The 16,002-nt window shown below is 47.1% G+C and overlaps 1 protein-coding gene across 1 annotated transcript in view; it reads left to right on the top strand.

The window, feature by feature from the left end:
• Positions 1 to 16,002, top strand: part of mindy4 (MINDY lysine 48 deubiquitinase 4) — a 278,164-nt gene that overhangs the window by 156,655 nt on the left and 105,507 nt on the right. Inside the window, exons 9-10 of the mRNA XM_070881748.1 lie at positions 1,897 to 1,988; positions 6,471 to 6,572. Coding sequence (XP_070737849.1) covers positions 1,897 to 1,988; positions 6,471 to 6,572 — 194 coding nt within the window. The remainder of the gene's footprint in view (positions 1 to 1,896; positions 1,989 to 6,470; positions 6,573 to 16,002) is intronic.

Below are 16,002 nucleotides of genomic sequence, written 5' to 3'. Positions count from 1 at the left end.
AAATCATGCTTGATGAATCTTCTGGAATTTTTTGAGGATGTAAGTAGCAGAGTGGACAAGGGAGAATCAGTGGATGTGATGTATTTGGACTTTCAAAAGGCTTTTGACAAGGTCCCGCACAAGAGGTTGGTGTGCAAAATCAAAGCGCATGGTATTGGGGGTAATGTACTGATGTGGATAGAGAACTGGTTGGCAGACAAGAAGCAGAGAGTCGGGATAAACGGGTCCTTTTCAGAATGGCAGGCAGTGACTAGTGGAGTGCCGCAGGGCACAGTGCTGATATACATCAACGATTTGGATGAAGGAATTGAGTGTAATATCTCCAAGTTTGCAGATGACACTAAACTGGGTGGCGGTGTGAGCAGTGAGGAGGATGCTAAGAGGCTGCAGGGTGACTTGGACAGGTTAGGTGAGTGGGCAAATGCATGGCAGATGCAATATAATGAGAATAAATGTGAGGTTATCCATTTTGGGGGCAAAAACACGAAGGCAGAATATTATCTGAATGGCGGCAGATTAGGAAAAGGGGAGATGCAACGAGACCTGGGTGTCATGGTTCATCAGACATTGAAAGTTGGCATGCAGTTACAGCAGGCAGTGAAGAAGGCAAATGGTATGTTGGCCTTCATAGCTAGGGGATTTGAGTATAGGAGCAGGGAGGTCTTACTGCAGTTGTACAGGGCTTTTGTGAGGCCTCATCTGGAATATTGTGTTCAGTTTTGGTCGTCTAATCTGAGGAAGGACGTTCTTGCTATTGAGGGAGTGCATCGAAGGTTCACCAGACTAATTCCAGGGATGGCTGGACTGTCATATGAGGAGAGACTGGATCAACTGGGCCTTTATTCACTGGAGTTTCGAAGGATGAGAGGGGATCTCATAGAAACGTATAAGATTTTGACGGGACTGAACAGGTTAGATGCGGGTAGAATGTTCTCGATGTTGGGGAAGTCCAGAACCAGGGGACATAGTCTTAGGATAAGGGGTAGGCCATTTAGGACTGAGATGAGGAGAAACTTCTTCACTCAAAGTTGTTAACCTGTGGAATTCCCTGCCACAGAAAGTTGTTGATGCCAGTTTATTGGATATATTCAAGAGGGAGTTAGATATGGCCCTTACGACGAAAGGGATCAAGGGGTATGGAGAGAAAGCGAGAAAGAGGTACTGAGGGAATGATCAGCCATGATCTTATAGAACGGTGGTGCAGGCTCGAAGGGCTGAATGGCCTACTCCTGCACCTCTTTTCTATGTTTGTATACAAGATTCTGAAGGGCATTGACAGAGATTTTGCTGAGAGGTTATTTCCTCTGGCTGGAGAGTCTAGAACTAGAGGGGCACAGTCTCAGGATAAGGGGTCGGCCATTTAAGTGAGATGAGGAGGAATTTCTTGTAATTCTGTACCGCAAAGTTCTGTGTATGCTGAGTCGTTGAGTACATTCAAGGCTGAGATAGATTGATTTTTGGAGTCATGGGTAATCAAGGTATATGGGGATCGGATGGAAAAGTGAAGTTGAGGTTGAAGATCAGCCATGTTCTTATTGAATGGTGGAGCAGGCTCCTGCTTCTTATGTTATGTTCTCATAAATTGGCTGCCACATTTCCTACATTGCAACAGTGACTACACTTCATAAGTACTTTTAATTGGCTGTAAAGCATTTTCTGGCATTTTGAGGTCACGAAGGGTGCTTTGTAAATACAAGTTCTTTTTTTCTTTTTTCCTAATCTTAACCCTGACTATAAGTGCATTTTCCTTTATTATATGCTTCAGTGTTGTATTAAAGTCAATTTAATGTTAAAGGCTGTAATATACTGTAACCATCAGACAAGTATGGTGTGATGCTATGTTACTGTATTGTCTGAATTACCACCGTGAACAGTTCTGGTCTCTCATCTTTCTAGGGTGGTCCCTGTGGGGTTTTGGCTGCAATCCAGGCCTGTGTCTTACAAAAGCTGATCTTCGAGGATGTAGCCAGCAGCAGCAGTGAGACCATGTAAGTATGTGTGTGTGTTGACCAGGAATATTTATAGCTCTACAGCTCGGATAATACAGGTACACAAGCATTAACACAATCATATATGTTGTCGGGTAATGCATCCCTAGTTCATTTACTAGAAGGCATTGAAAATTGTCAAATCGGGGCCACATTTAGATGGCACAGTTTCAATCGTAATGTGAGCTCGCCATCATTCAGTACCTCGGTATATTTCCCACTGCCCCCCCGCCCCCCCCCCCCCACCAACCACCCAAAATTGAAAGATGGCCAAAATCATAGGTTGCTTAACTGTGAAACCCCACAGGGAGAAATTATTTCAGGCAGAATGCCATTCGGCATTGATAGTGCAGACTACACATGGGGTCTTTAAGACTGAATGGAAGTTTTGCAAGGAACATTTTGAATGCCCTTGGCTTTCCGTAAAGTTTTAAAAATAACTTGTTTTCCTCCATGTAATGTTTCACTCTTGTGCTCAACACGCACTTCAGCCTGTTACATTTGCCCACTGGAATTTCCTTGCTAAACCCCTCTGCCTCTCTTTCCTCCATTTAAGGTGTCCGCAATCGAGACTCCAGGATGGTATGTTGCCTCCCTGGTGCAAGGGTCAAGGATGTCTCGGAGCGGCTGCAGGACATTTTGAAGGAGGAGGGTGAATAGCCAGTTGTCGTGGTGCATATAGGTACCAACGATATAGGTACCAACGATATAGGTACAAAACGGGATGAGATTCCACAAGACCAATTTAGGTAGCTAGGAGCTAAATTTAAAAAGTAGGACCTCAAAGGTAGTAATCTCAGGATTGCTACCAGTGCCGCGTGCAAGTCAGAGTAGGAATCACAGGACAGCTCAGATGAATATGTGGCTTGAGGAGTGGTGCAGAAGGGAGGGATTCAAATTCCTGGGGAAGGGTTAAACTAATATGACAGAAGGATGGGAACCTATGCAGGGAGACAGAGGGAAGTAGAATGGGAGCAGAAGCAAAAGATAGAAGAAAAGTAAAAGTGGAGGGCAGAGAAACCCAAGGCAAAAATCAAAAAGGGCCACATTGCAGCAAAATCCTAAAGGGGCAAAGTGTGTTAAAAAGACAAGCCTGAAGGCTCTGTGCCTCAATGCAAGGAGTATTCATAATAAGCTGGACGAATTAACTGCGCAGATAGCTGTTAACGGTTATGATGTAATTGGCATCACAGAGACATGGCTCCAGGGTGACCAAGGCTGGGAACTCGACATCCAGGGGTATTCAACATTCAGGAAGGATAGACAGAAAGGAGAAGGAGGTGGGGTGGCGTTGCTGGTTAAAGAGGAAGTTAATGCAATAGTAAGAAAGGACATTAGCCTGGATGATGTGGAATCGGTATGGGTGGAGCTACGGAATACCAAAGGGCAGAAAACGCTAGTGGGAGTTGTGTACAGACCACCAAACACTAGTAGTGAGGTTGGGGACAGCATAAAACAAGAAATTAAGGATGCGTGCAATAAAGATACAGCAGTTATCATGGGTGACTTCAATCTACATATTGATTGGGCTAACCAAACTAGTAGCAATGCGGTGGAGGAGAATTTCCTGGAGTGTATTAGGGATGGTTTTCTAGACCAATATGTATAAGAACCAGCTCGAGGGTTGGCCATCCTAGACTGGGTGATGTGTAATGAGAAAGGACTAATTAGCAATCTTGTTGTGTGAGGCTCCTTGGGGAAGAGTGACCATAATATGGTAGAATTCTTTATTATGATGGCGAGTGACACAGTTAATTTAGAGACTAGGGTCCTGAACTTCAGGAAAGATAACTTCAATGGTATGAGACGTGAATTGGCTAGAATAGACTGACGAATGATATTTAACGGGTTGACGGTAGATAGGCAATGGCAAACATTTAAAGATCACATGGATGAATTCAACAATTGTACATCCCTATCTGGAGTAAAAATAAAATGGGGAAGGTGGCTCAACCGTGGCTACCAAGGGAAATTAAGGATAGTGTTAAATCTAAGGAAGAGGCATATAAATTGGCCAGACAAAGCAGCAAACCTGAGGACTGGGTGAATTTTATAATTCAGCAGAAGAGACAAAAGGTTTAATAAGGAGGGGGAAAATAGAGTATGAGAGGAAGCTTGATGGGAACATAAAAACTGACTGCAAAAGCTTCTATAGATATGTGAAGAGAAAAAGATTAGTGAAGACAAAGGTAGGTCCCTTGCAGTCAGATTCAGGTGAATTTATAATGGGGAACAAAGAAATGGCGGACCAGTTGAAGAAATACTTTGGTTCTGTCTGCACGAAGGAAGACACAAATAACCTTCCGGAAATACTAGGGGACCAAGATTCCCGTGAGAAGGAGGAACTGAAGGAAATCCTTATTAGGCGGGAAATTGTGTTAAGGAAATTGATGGGATTGAAGGCCGATAAATCCCCGGGGCCTGATAGTCTGCATCCCAGAGTACTTGAGGAAGTGGCCCTAGAAATAGTGGATGCATTGGTAATCATTTTCCAACAGTCTATCGACTCTGGATCAGTTCCTATGGACTGGAGGGTAGCTAATGTAACACCACTTTTTCAGAAAGCAGGGAGAGAGAAAGCGGGTAATTATAGACCGGTTAGCCTGACATTAGTAGTGGGGAAAATGTTGGAATCAATTATTAAAGATGAAATAGCAGCGCATTTGGAAAGTAGTGACAGGATCGGTCCAAGTCAGCATGGATTTATGAAAGGGAAATCATGCTTGACAAATCTTCCAGCATTTTTTGAGGATATAACTGGTAGAGTGGACAAGGGAGAACCAGTGGATGTGGTGTATTTGGACTTTCAAAAGGCTTTTGACAAGGTCCCACACAAGAGATTAGTGTGCAAAATTAAAACAGATGGTACTGGGGGTAATGTACTGACATGGATAGAGAACTGGTTGGCAGACAAGAAGCAGAGATAAACGGGATAAACGGGTCCTTTTCGGAATGGCAGGCAGTGACAAGTGGGGTGCCGCAGGGCTCACTCCTGAGACCCCAGCTATTTACAATATACATTCATGATTTAGATGAAGGAATTGAGTGTAATATCTCCAAGTTTGCAGATGACACTAAGCTGGGTGGCGGTGTGAGCTGTGATGAGGAGGCTAAGAGGCTGCAGGGTACTTGGACAGGTTAGGTGAGTGGGCAAATGCATGGCAGATGCAGTATAATGTGGATAAATGTGAGGTTATCCACTTTGGTGGCAAAAACACGAAGGCAGAATATTATCTGAATGGCGGCAGATTAGGAAAAGGGGAGGTGCAACGAGACCTGGGTGTCCTGGTACATCAGTCATTAAAAGTTGGCATGCAGTTACAGCAGGCGGTGAAGAAGGCAAATGGTATGTTGACCTTCATAGCTAGAGGATTTGAGTATAGGAGCAGGGAGGTCTTACTGCAGTTGTACAGGGCCTTTGTGAGGCCTCACCTGGAATATTGTGTTCAGTTTTGGTCTCCTAATCTGAGGAAGGATGTCCTTGTTATTGAGGGAGTGCAGCGAAGGTTCACCAGACTGATTCCAGGGATGGCAGGACTGACATATGAGGAGAGACTGAATTGCCTGGGCCTGTATTCACTGGAGTTTAGAAGGATGAGAGGGGATCTCATAGAAACATATAAAATTCTGACAGGACTGGACAGGTTAGATGCGGGAAGAATGTTCCCGATATTGGGGAAGTCCAGAACCAGGGGACATAGTCTAATGATAAGGGGTAAACCATTTAGGATCGAGATGAGGAGAAACTTCTTCACTCAGAGAGTTGTTAACCTGTGGAATTCCCTACCGTAGAGAGTTGTTGATGCCAGTTCATTGGATATATTCAAGAGGGCGTTAGATATGGCTCTTACGGCTAAAGGGATCAAGGGGTATAGAGAGAAAGCAGGAAAGGGGTACTGAGGTGAATGATCAGCCCTGATCTTATTGAATGGTGGTGCAGGCTCGAAGGGCCGAATGGCCTACTCCTGCACCTATTTTCAATGTTTCTAAATCCTACCGCTTTGACCAAGCTTTTGGTCACCTGTCCTAATATCTTTATGTGGCCTGATGTCAATTTTTTTCTGACAACAGTCCTGTGAAACACCTTGTCCCCACTGACCCCTGGGAGACCCTGGCCGAAGACCGCCCGAGGTGGAGAAAGTGCATCCGGGAAGGCGTTGAGCTCTTCGAGTCTCAACTCAAAGAGCGTGAAGAGATCACGTGCAGGCAACGGAAGGAGCGTGCGGCAAACCAGCCCCACCCAACCCTTCACTCGACGAATATCTGTCCCACCTGTGACAGGGTCTGTGGCTCTCGTATCGGACTGTTCAGCCATCAAAGAACTTTGGGAGTGGAAGCAAGTCTTCCTCGATTGCGAGGGACTGCCAATGATGATGAAGCGCCTTGTGGACAATTTTAACTATGTTAAAGGCGCTATATAAATGCAAGTTGTTCTTGTTGCCAAGGAGTAATTGCCGGTTTTTTTTCCTCCCCCGCCAACAGGGAATTGCGGCCGACCAATGCTCAGCGATCGCAGAATCTCGCGTTGGCTATCGCAGACATATTGTGGCGTGCTGGGGACAGGAGAAGAGCGGTGGTTGCTCTGTAAGTACACTGTGTGGGCAGGTTCGGCAGGGAGATTTAAAATGATAACTGCACACAGCAGGAGCGAGCTGGGCTGTGGACGGTCATTCATCTGTTGCTCAGCCGTGGCTCAGTGGGTAGCGCAGTCACCTCTGAGTCAGAACGTTGTGGGCCCAAGTCCCACTCTAGAGACTTGAGCACAAAATCGAAGTTGCCACTCCCAGTGCAGTGCTGAGGGAGCGCTGCACTGTCCGTGATGCTCTCTTTCAGATGAGACATTAAACTGAGGCACGTCAAAGTGCTACCAGCTGAGCCACGGCTGAGACCTGAGTAGTAAATGATCATTATTACAAAGGTGTAAAATTAATGGCTGCATACATTTTCTGTGTTCGCTCCCTTAAGCCCCAGGCAAATGACCCAATTTCCAATACCCAAACCTGAAGTCTGTAGTGTATATAGTGTCAAACCTGCCAGTAACAAAAAGTGCGATTGAACCTGTACGACTTAACCTCAGGTTTTTCTTCCTTCATTCATTTCTTGAGATGGTGTGTGCCTTAATCATTACTTCCACAGGTAAGGCAGATTGCATAGCCTAGACTGGCAGTATTTTAACTCCCAGTGGGTAGCCCATTTAAAATAAACTAGTTATCATCAGCAATACAATAATACCAATTGGGAAAAGGTAGGCAAAGTCATGAGTGGGGTGTAGTCTGACTCACAAGGGGCGGTAATTAACAAAAAATACAAAAGCAAATTACTGCGTATGCTGGAATCTGAAATAAATACAGAAAATGCTGGAAATACTCAGTGGGTCAGGCAGCATCTGTGGAGAGAGAAACCGAGTTAACGTTTCGAAGGTCTGTGACCCTTCGTCAGAACTGAAAAAGTTCGCGATGTCACAGATTCTTAAGGAACAGCAGGGGGAGGGGAGGAAAGAACAAAAGGGAAGGTCTGTGATAGGGTGGAAGGCAGGAGAGATTCGAGAGACAAAAGGGATGATGGGCAAAAATGAGATGGTAATGGCATATGTTAAGAAACAATCTCCGAGGTAGTTAACAATCTATGCAACTATGACCCACTGTATTCTTAATCAGTTTAACATGTTTTAACCTGGTGGAGGAAAGAGGGAGGGAAAGGAACTTGAATTTCTTTTGTAGCTCAGGAAAATGGTACCCTTTTTTTTCCTTGTGTGATTTCCAATTGTATGTCATCAAGTGTTTCTGTATTTTAAAAAAGATACGCTTGCCGGCTATCCTGGCTTGGCTCAGTTGGTAACATTCTACCCTCCAAGTTAGAAGTTGTGGGTTTAGACCACACGCTCCCTCAGTGAAGCTGGCACTTGAGTGAGTACTGAGACCGTGCCACACTTTCGGAGGGTTTTGACCTTTGGATGAGAATTAGATCAAGGTCAACGAGAAGAATTTTCCCGGATTTTTTTTCTCACTAAATTGGCCTGGGTTTTTATCTGGTTTTTGCCTCTCCCAGGAGATCACATGGCTCCAGTTGGGGTGGATTGTACAAGGTTTCAGTATAAAGAGTGTCGCAGTTGTGTGAGGCGGACTGGTTGGGCTGGGTGTTCTTTGCCTTTTCGCCATTGTTCATAAAAACATAGAAAATAGGTGCAGGAGTAGGCCATTCGGCCCTTCGAGTCTGCACCACCATTCAATATGATCATGGCTGATCATTCACCTCAGTACCCCTTTCCCGCTTTCTCTCCATATCCCTTGATCCCTTTAGCTGTCAGGGCCACATCTTGAATATATCCAATGAATTGGCATCAACGACTCTCTGCGGCAGGGAATTCCACAGGTTGACAACTGTCTGAGTGAAGAAGTTTCTCCTCATCTCAGTCCTAAATGGCCTACCCCTTATCCTAAGACTGTGTCCCCTGGTTCTAGACTTCCCCAACATCGGGAACATTCTTCCCGCATCTAACCTGCCCTATCCCGTCCCGTCAAAATCTTATACGTTTCTATGAGATCCCCCCTCATCCTTCTAAACTCCAGTGTATAAAGGCCCAGGCAATCCAGTCTCTCCTTATATGTCAGTCCAGCCATCTCTGGAATCAATTTGGTGAACCTTCGCTGCACTCCCTCAGTAGCAAGAACGTCCTTCCTCAGATTAGGAGACCAAAACTGAACACAATATTCCAGTTGAGGCCTCACCAAGGCCCTGTACAATTGCAGTAATACCTCCCGGCTCCTATACTCAAATCCTCTAGCTATGAAGGCCAACATGCCATTTGCCGCCTTCACCGCCTGCTGTACCTGCATGCCCACTTTCAATGACTGATGTACCATGACACTCAGGGCTCGTTGCACCTCCCCTTTTTCAAATCTGCTGCCTTTCAGATAATATTCTGCCTTCGTGTTTTTGCCCCCAAAGTGGATAACCTCACATTTATCCACATTATACTGCATCTGTCATGCATTTGCCCACTCTCCTAAACTATCCAAATCACTCTGCAGCTTCTTAGCATCCTCCTCACAACTCACACCGCCACCCAGTTTCATAAATCCATGCTGACTTGGACCGATCCTGTCACCGCTTTCCAAATGCGCTGCTATTTCATCCTTAATAATAGATTGCAACATTTTATATGTAACCTTCAGGGCTGCTGACCAAGGGCCATGCGGCTTTTGTCGGCCGGCGCGGATGCGCTGTGGATTTCTATGTAACGTCATAGATCCCTTTACGCTGCTTGAAAGAAGAGAAGGGAGTTCTGTTAGTCTCTTGGCCAACATTCCGGCCTCAGCAACAGCACCAAAGAAAACCCAGCTGAATTGTCCATTTGTGTTGTTACTATTTGTGGAATGTTACTGCCAATCAATGGTTGCCACATTTGCCTACATGCCTGCAACACTCAAAATGTAAAGCAATGAGAAATTTTGATAAGGTGGTGAGATACTACACCAATCCAAGCATTTCTTCGTTCGCATATCTTCTGTCTACATACAATATCGAGCCTGTTCCACCATTCAATGAGGGTCATGGCTGATCTGTGATCGAACTCTATGGGCCCAAGTTTCCACATGATTTGCGCCTGATTTTTAGGAGCAACTGGTGGAGAACGGACTATTTTAGAAATCGCAATTCTCCACATTTTTTTTTCTGCAGTTCTAGTCAGGTAGAACAGTTCTAGTTTAGAACAGAATTTTTTCTTCAAAAGGGGGCGTGTCCGGCCACTGACGCCTGATTTGAAAGTTTCCACAGTGAAAATGTACTCCAAACTAAAGTAGAATGGAGCAAGTGAAGATTTTTGTAGAACTGAAAAAACCTGTTCTACACATAAAAAAATCAGGCGCAGGTTACAAATCAGGCGTCCAGAACGAGGTGGGGGGGGGGGGGAGGGGAACTCAATAAATTCTACAATAAATCCTTATTTATACTTATACAATTATTATACAAATAAATCCAACCTGAATAAACATTTATAAGCAAAGAAAAGATTAAATAAACCATCTTCCTACCTGTGTGAAAGTGCTTCAGCCAGGAAGAATGCTGCAGCAAGCGTCACAAAACGAGGCAGCCGTTACCGAACGCGGGAGGGAGGGGAGGAGGAAGCCGACTGAACGCGGTGGGGGGGGGGGGAGCCAACTGAACGCCGGGGGGGGAGCCGACCGAACGCGGGGTGGGGGGGGAGCTGACCGAACGCGGGAGGGAGAGAGACGACCGAACGCGCGGGGGGAGGGGGGGGGGGGGGGGGGGATGGAAGGGAGCCGACCGAACGCGGGAGGGAGGGAGGGAGCCGATCGAACGCGGGGGGGGGGGAAGGGAGGGAGCCGACCGAACGCGTGGGGGGGAAGAGAGGGAGCCGACCGAACGCGGAGGGGGGGGGGTGAGAGAAGGCTGCAGGAAGCCTCAAAAATTGAGGAGCCATTTCCCGACGGCAAAAGGGGGAGGTCGTCGGGAAACGGCTGGCTCAACTTTCTGAGGCTTCCTGCAGCCTTCTTACTGCTACAAGACACCTCAGTGCTGATGTGCTGATGGCAATGTACTTTTATAAAAAAATGTTCAAAAACTAAACCGCTACAAAGAACTACAAAAATGGGCGAGTGTCAATGTTTTTTTCACATTGCGCGAACGCTCTAACGCGCACGCGCAGCGTTGCCGGCAGGATAAAAACTAATTTAAATAGTACCCGCCCCCTCCCACTTACAAAATCGGCGCGAGTGTAGGTTCAGCCCCCCTGGGCGCCGCGCCAGGCAGACAAGGAGCTGCAAAGCGCTCCAGAATCGCTCGTTTTTTTTTAGGCGCGAAAAACGGGCGCCCAGCTCAGAGGGGCGCCCGTTTTTTTTTGTGTGGAAACTTGGGCCCTATATATCTGCCTTTTGCCCCATATCCCTTAAAGCCTTTGAGTAGGTTGGGCCTATATTCCCAGGAATATAGAAGAATGAGAGGTGATCTCATTGAAACATAATATTCTGAGGGGGATTGAAAGGGTAGATGCTGAGAAGTTGTTTACCCTGGCTGGAGTGTCTAGAACTAGGGGTCACAGTCTCAGGATAAGGGGCCAGCCATTTAAGACTGAGATGAGGAGGAATTTCTTCACTGAGGGTAATGAATCTTTGGGATTCTGTACCCCAAAGGGCAGTGGAAGCTGAATCGTTGAGTATATTCAAGGCTGAGAGAGAGATTTTTGGACTCTAGGGGAATCAAGGGCTATGATTGGGCAGGAAAGTGGAGTTGAGGTCGAAGATCAGCCATGATCTGATTGGTGGAGCAGGCTTGAGGGGCTGAATGGCCTACTCCTGCTCCTAATTCTTATGTTCTTGTGTTCTTATTAACAAAAATCTATCAGCCTCATCTTGAAAATTAACAATTGACCGAGCATTAATTGCCATTTGTGGAAGGGAGTTTCAAACTTCTACCAGCCTTTACGTTGAGACATGATTCCTAACTTCACTCCTGAAAAGCGCGGCTCTAATGTTTAGACTATGATCCCCTAGTCATAGATTTATCAACCAGCAGATAAAGTTTCTCTCTCTCTACCCAAACAGTTCCTTTTTGATATGTCCTTACTATACAGTATAAATGCACATGAGGCCCATACCTGAGAGAAGGTCACTCTGTGACCAGTTATCTTTATTACCAAGACCTCAAATGATGAAGGTGGGTGGAGCTTCCCCTTTTATACCTGAAAGTCCAGGTTAGGAGTGTCTCCCACAAGTTCGCCCCTTGTGGTCAATGTTCTCAAGGTGTACAACTTAAGTCAGCTTAAACATGGGTTACAATGATAATTGACTACATGACATCACCTCCCCCCCCAAAGTCTTATTGGAATCACAGGTTAAGTCTCTGTGGTGGTTTATGCTCCCTTGCAGAGCGCCTGAGTTGGGGCTCCGGTTGTTGGGCATTGGCCTGAGTGTCTGCTGTTTGCGGTGCCTTAGGCCTGTCCGGACTGCCCACAGTGACTGGGCTCTCCTCCACTTGGTTCCGGTGTTCGGTCACCTGTGGTGGAGTAAACTCTATATCGTGTTCTTCCTCTGCTTCATCTATGGGGTTGCTGAACCTCCTTTTAGTTTTATCTACGTGTTTGCGGCAGATTTGTCCATTGGTCAGTTTAACTACCAAAACCCTATTCCCCTCTTTGGCAATCACAGTGCCTGCAAGCTATTTGGGCCCTGCAGCGTAATTAAGGACAAAAACAGGGTCATTGACATCAATATATCGCGCCCTCGCAGTCCTGTCATGGTAGTCACATTGTGACTGGCGCCTGCTCTCAACAATTTCTTTCATAGTAGGGTGTATAAGGAATAACCTGGTTTTGAGCATCCTTTTCATTAGCAGTTCTGTGGGTGGAACCCCTGTGAGCGAGTGGGTCGGGATCTATTGGCCAACAGGAGGCGTGATGAACGGCTTTGTAGGGAACCTCCTTGGATTTTGAGCATCCCCTGTTTGATTATCTGCACTGCCCGTTCCGCCTGGCCGTTTGAGGCCGGCTTGAACGGTGCCGTTCTGACATGGTTGATTCCATTGCCTGCCATGAAGTCCTGGAATTCAGTGTTTGTGAAGCACGGGCCATTGTCGCTGACAAAGACATCCGGTAGACCATGGGCGGCGAACATTGCCCGTAGACTTTCTACCGTGGCAGAGGATGTGCTTGAATTTAAAATGGCACACTCGATCAATTTGGAGTAGGTGTCTACTACAACCAAAAACATTTTTCCCATGAAAGGACCTGCGTAGTCCACATGGATGCGTGACCATGGCTTGGCGGGCCAGGACCAGGGGCTTCCCTGGGTGCGTTGTTCAGCTGAGCACCTGCGAACACAAAGTTCCAGGTCTGCATCTATCCCTGGCCACCAAACGTGTGACCTGGCAATTGCCTTCATCATGACAATGCCCGGGTGCTCATTGTGAAGTTCTCTGATAAACACCTCTCTGCCCATCTGGGGCATGACTACTCGGTTTCCCCACAGTAGGCAATCGGCCTGAATCGAGAGTTCATTCTTGCGCCTATGAAACAGTTTAAATTCCTCAGGGCATGGCCTGTACGTGGCTGCCAATACCCATTCAGGACACATTTCTTAACTTATGACAGTAGTAGGTCTTTATTTGTCCAGACTTTAATTTGACGGGCTGTCACAGGTGAGCCTTCGCTTTCAAAAGCTTCAACAGCCATGACCATCTCAGCACCATGTTCAGTTGCCCCCTCAGTGGTGGCTAGTGGGAGCCTGTTGAGTGCATCGGCGCAGTTTTCAGTGCCCGGTCTGTGCCAAATTGTGTAGTCATAGACGGCTAACGTAAGTGCCCACCTCTGTATGCGGGCCGATGCATTCGTATTTATGGCCTTGTTGTCAGCCAAAAGGGTCGTTGGGGATTTGTGATCTGTCTCCAGCTCAAATTTCCTGCCAAACAGGTACTGATGCATTTTTTAACTGCATATACACATGCTAGCGCTTCTTTTTCTACCATCCTGTCGCCCCTTTCTGCCTGGAGGCATGCGGTTGTAACACACCCGATCCCATAGGACGACGCATCGCACGATGAAACAAGTTTCTCACATGGGTCATATAACGTTAACAGTTTGTTGGAGCATAACAAATTGCGTGCTCTAATAAAAGCCCTTTCCTGACTGTCCGCCCTGATCCAATCGCGACATTTGCGTTAGAGCACATGTAGCGGCTCTAACAGCGTGTTCAATTTGGGAAGAAAGTTACCAAAATAGTTCCGGAGACCCAGGAACGAACAACGAACGCAGCTCCGTCATGTTACGGGGTCTGGGTGCTCTCTGGATCACTTCCGTTTTGGATGCAGTAGGTCTGATCCCGTCTGCTGCTACCCTCCTACCCAGGAATTCTACCTCTGGAGCCAAGAAGACGCACTTCGCCTTTTTCAGTCGCAGACCTACCCGGTCCAGTCTGCGTAGCACCTCCTCCAGGTTGTGGAGGTGTTCTTCAGTATCGCGACCCGTGATGAAGATGTTGTCTTGAAAAACCACCGTCCCTGGAATCGACTTGAGGAGGCTTTCCATATTTCACTGAAAGATCGCGGCGGCCGAACGAATCCAAACGGACATCTGTTATACTCAAATAACCCCTTGTGTGTCATGATGGTGGTCGGCTTCTTTGACTCACTCGCCATCTCCTGGTCATGTAAGCTGAGGTCAGGTCCAATTTTGAAAAAAGTTTGCCACCGGATAGCGTCGCAAAGAGGTCTAGGTCTTGGAGTGACACCCAATTGATGGTGGCCTTGTAATCGCCATATATCCTGACCGATCCATCCGCCTTGAGCACCGGCACGATTGGGCTCGCCCACTCACTGAATTCGACTGGCGAGATGATGTCTTCCCTCAGCAGGCAGTCCAATTCGCATTTTTTCTTTTCCCGCATCACGTACGGCACCGCTCTGGCCTTGTGGTGTTCTGGCCTGGCGTCCGGGTTTATGTGAATCACTACCTTGGCCCCCATGAGAGTGCCGATGCCGGGTTTAAATAATGAGTCAAATTTGTCCAGGACCTGTGAGCATAATGCTCGCTCCACAGAAGAAATTGCAGTCCCATTTCCAGTTCATGGCAGCAAGCCAACTCCTCCCCAGTCGTGCGGGACCGTCCCCCGGGACAATCCAGAGTGGCAACCTGTTCTCCGAATCTTTGTGGGTCACGACTACCGTGGCGCTGCCTAGCACCGGAATGATCTCCTTTGTATATGTCCGTAGCTGTGCGTCAATCGGCAATAATTTTGGTCTCCTGGCTTCGGACACCCACAACCTTTCGAACTGTTTGATACCCATCAGGGACTGGCTGGCCCCTGTGTCTAGCTCCATTGATACTGGGATGCCATTGAGGAGCACTTTCATCATTATCGGTGGCGTCCTGGTATATGAACTGTATATGTGCTCCACATGAACTCGCTGAATTTCAGCTTCCAGTGATTTCCCCCAGTATTCATTTGGCCTCGTAGGGCTTACATCGGGCCCATCCTCCTCTTACATCAACCTGGCTGCAGGCTTCCTGCACATACTCGCCAAGTGACCGCTGACGATGCAATTTCTGCAGGTATATTGCTGATACCTGCAAGCTCTGGCTGGGTGTCTGCCTCCACACCTCCAGCATGAGCTGGAGGCCCCGTTGTTGGAAACAAAAGGTCCATTACCAGTCGATCGTCTCTGTAACTGTCCTTGAACGCACCATTGACAGATGTTGATGGTCCCATTACTGGCCGCATTGTCCATTGCGATGGGATGAATCGCCGTTCAGCTAGCCATTGTCTCTGTTGAATTCCCCCTTTGGGTTCGACTACATGCTGGGGCATGTCCGATTGCCCTTGTCTGCCTAGAGAACTGTGTGCCGTGTTAACAATGTTGACTCCCTGGTCGTCTGCCACATTTGAGCCAAGATTTTTGTCATACATCATTCTGATCTCTTCCTTCCCTGAGATAAATGTCTGGGCTATCAGAGCCGCCGCTTCCAAAGGTCAAGTCTTTGGTCTCAATCAGTTTCCTGAAAACCCCAGCGTGCCCGATGCCCTCAATAAAAAAAAAAAAGTCTTGCAGCATCTCCACTCTGCATGCATCTGTGAACTTACATAGGCTCGCCAGTCGCCAGAGATCTGCCACGAAGTCTGGAACGCTTTGCCCTTCTTGTCGCCGGTGCGTGTAAAACCGGTGTCTCGCCATGTGCATGCTGCTCGCCGGTTTAAAGTGTTCCCCGATCAACTTACTGAGCTCTTCAACCGTCTTGTCCGCCGGCTTCTCTGACGCTAGAAGGTCCTTCATCAGGGAGTATGTTCTGGATCCACAAACCGTCAGGAGATGAGCCCTGCGTTTGTCGGCTGAATCCTGTCCCAACCATTCCTTAGTGACAAAACTTTGCTGTAGTCTCTCAATAAAGTCGTCCCAATCATCACCAACACATTACCTCTCTTCTGTGCTGCTAGTGGTCATGCTCGAGTGGTTTAAATCCCAGTTTCTCGTCGCCAATGATATGTCCATACTATACAGTATAAAT

Source organism: Pristiophorus japonicus, chromosome 5 (assembly GCF_044704955.1).
Source record: "Pristiophorus japonicus isolate sPriJap1 chromosome 5, sPriJap1.hap1, whole genome shotgun sequence".
Classification (NCBI taxonomy): domain Eukaryota; kingdom Metazoa; phylum Chordata; class Chondrichthyes; family Pristiophoridae; genus Pristiophorus; species Pristiophorus japonicus.
Note: the sequence above shows the minus strand (reverse complement) of the source record. Positions and strands in the feature narration are given on the sequence as shown.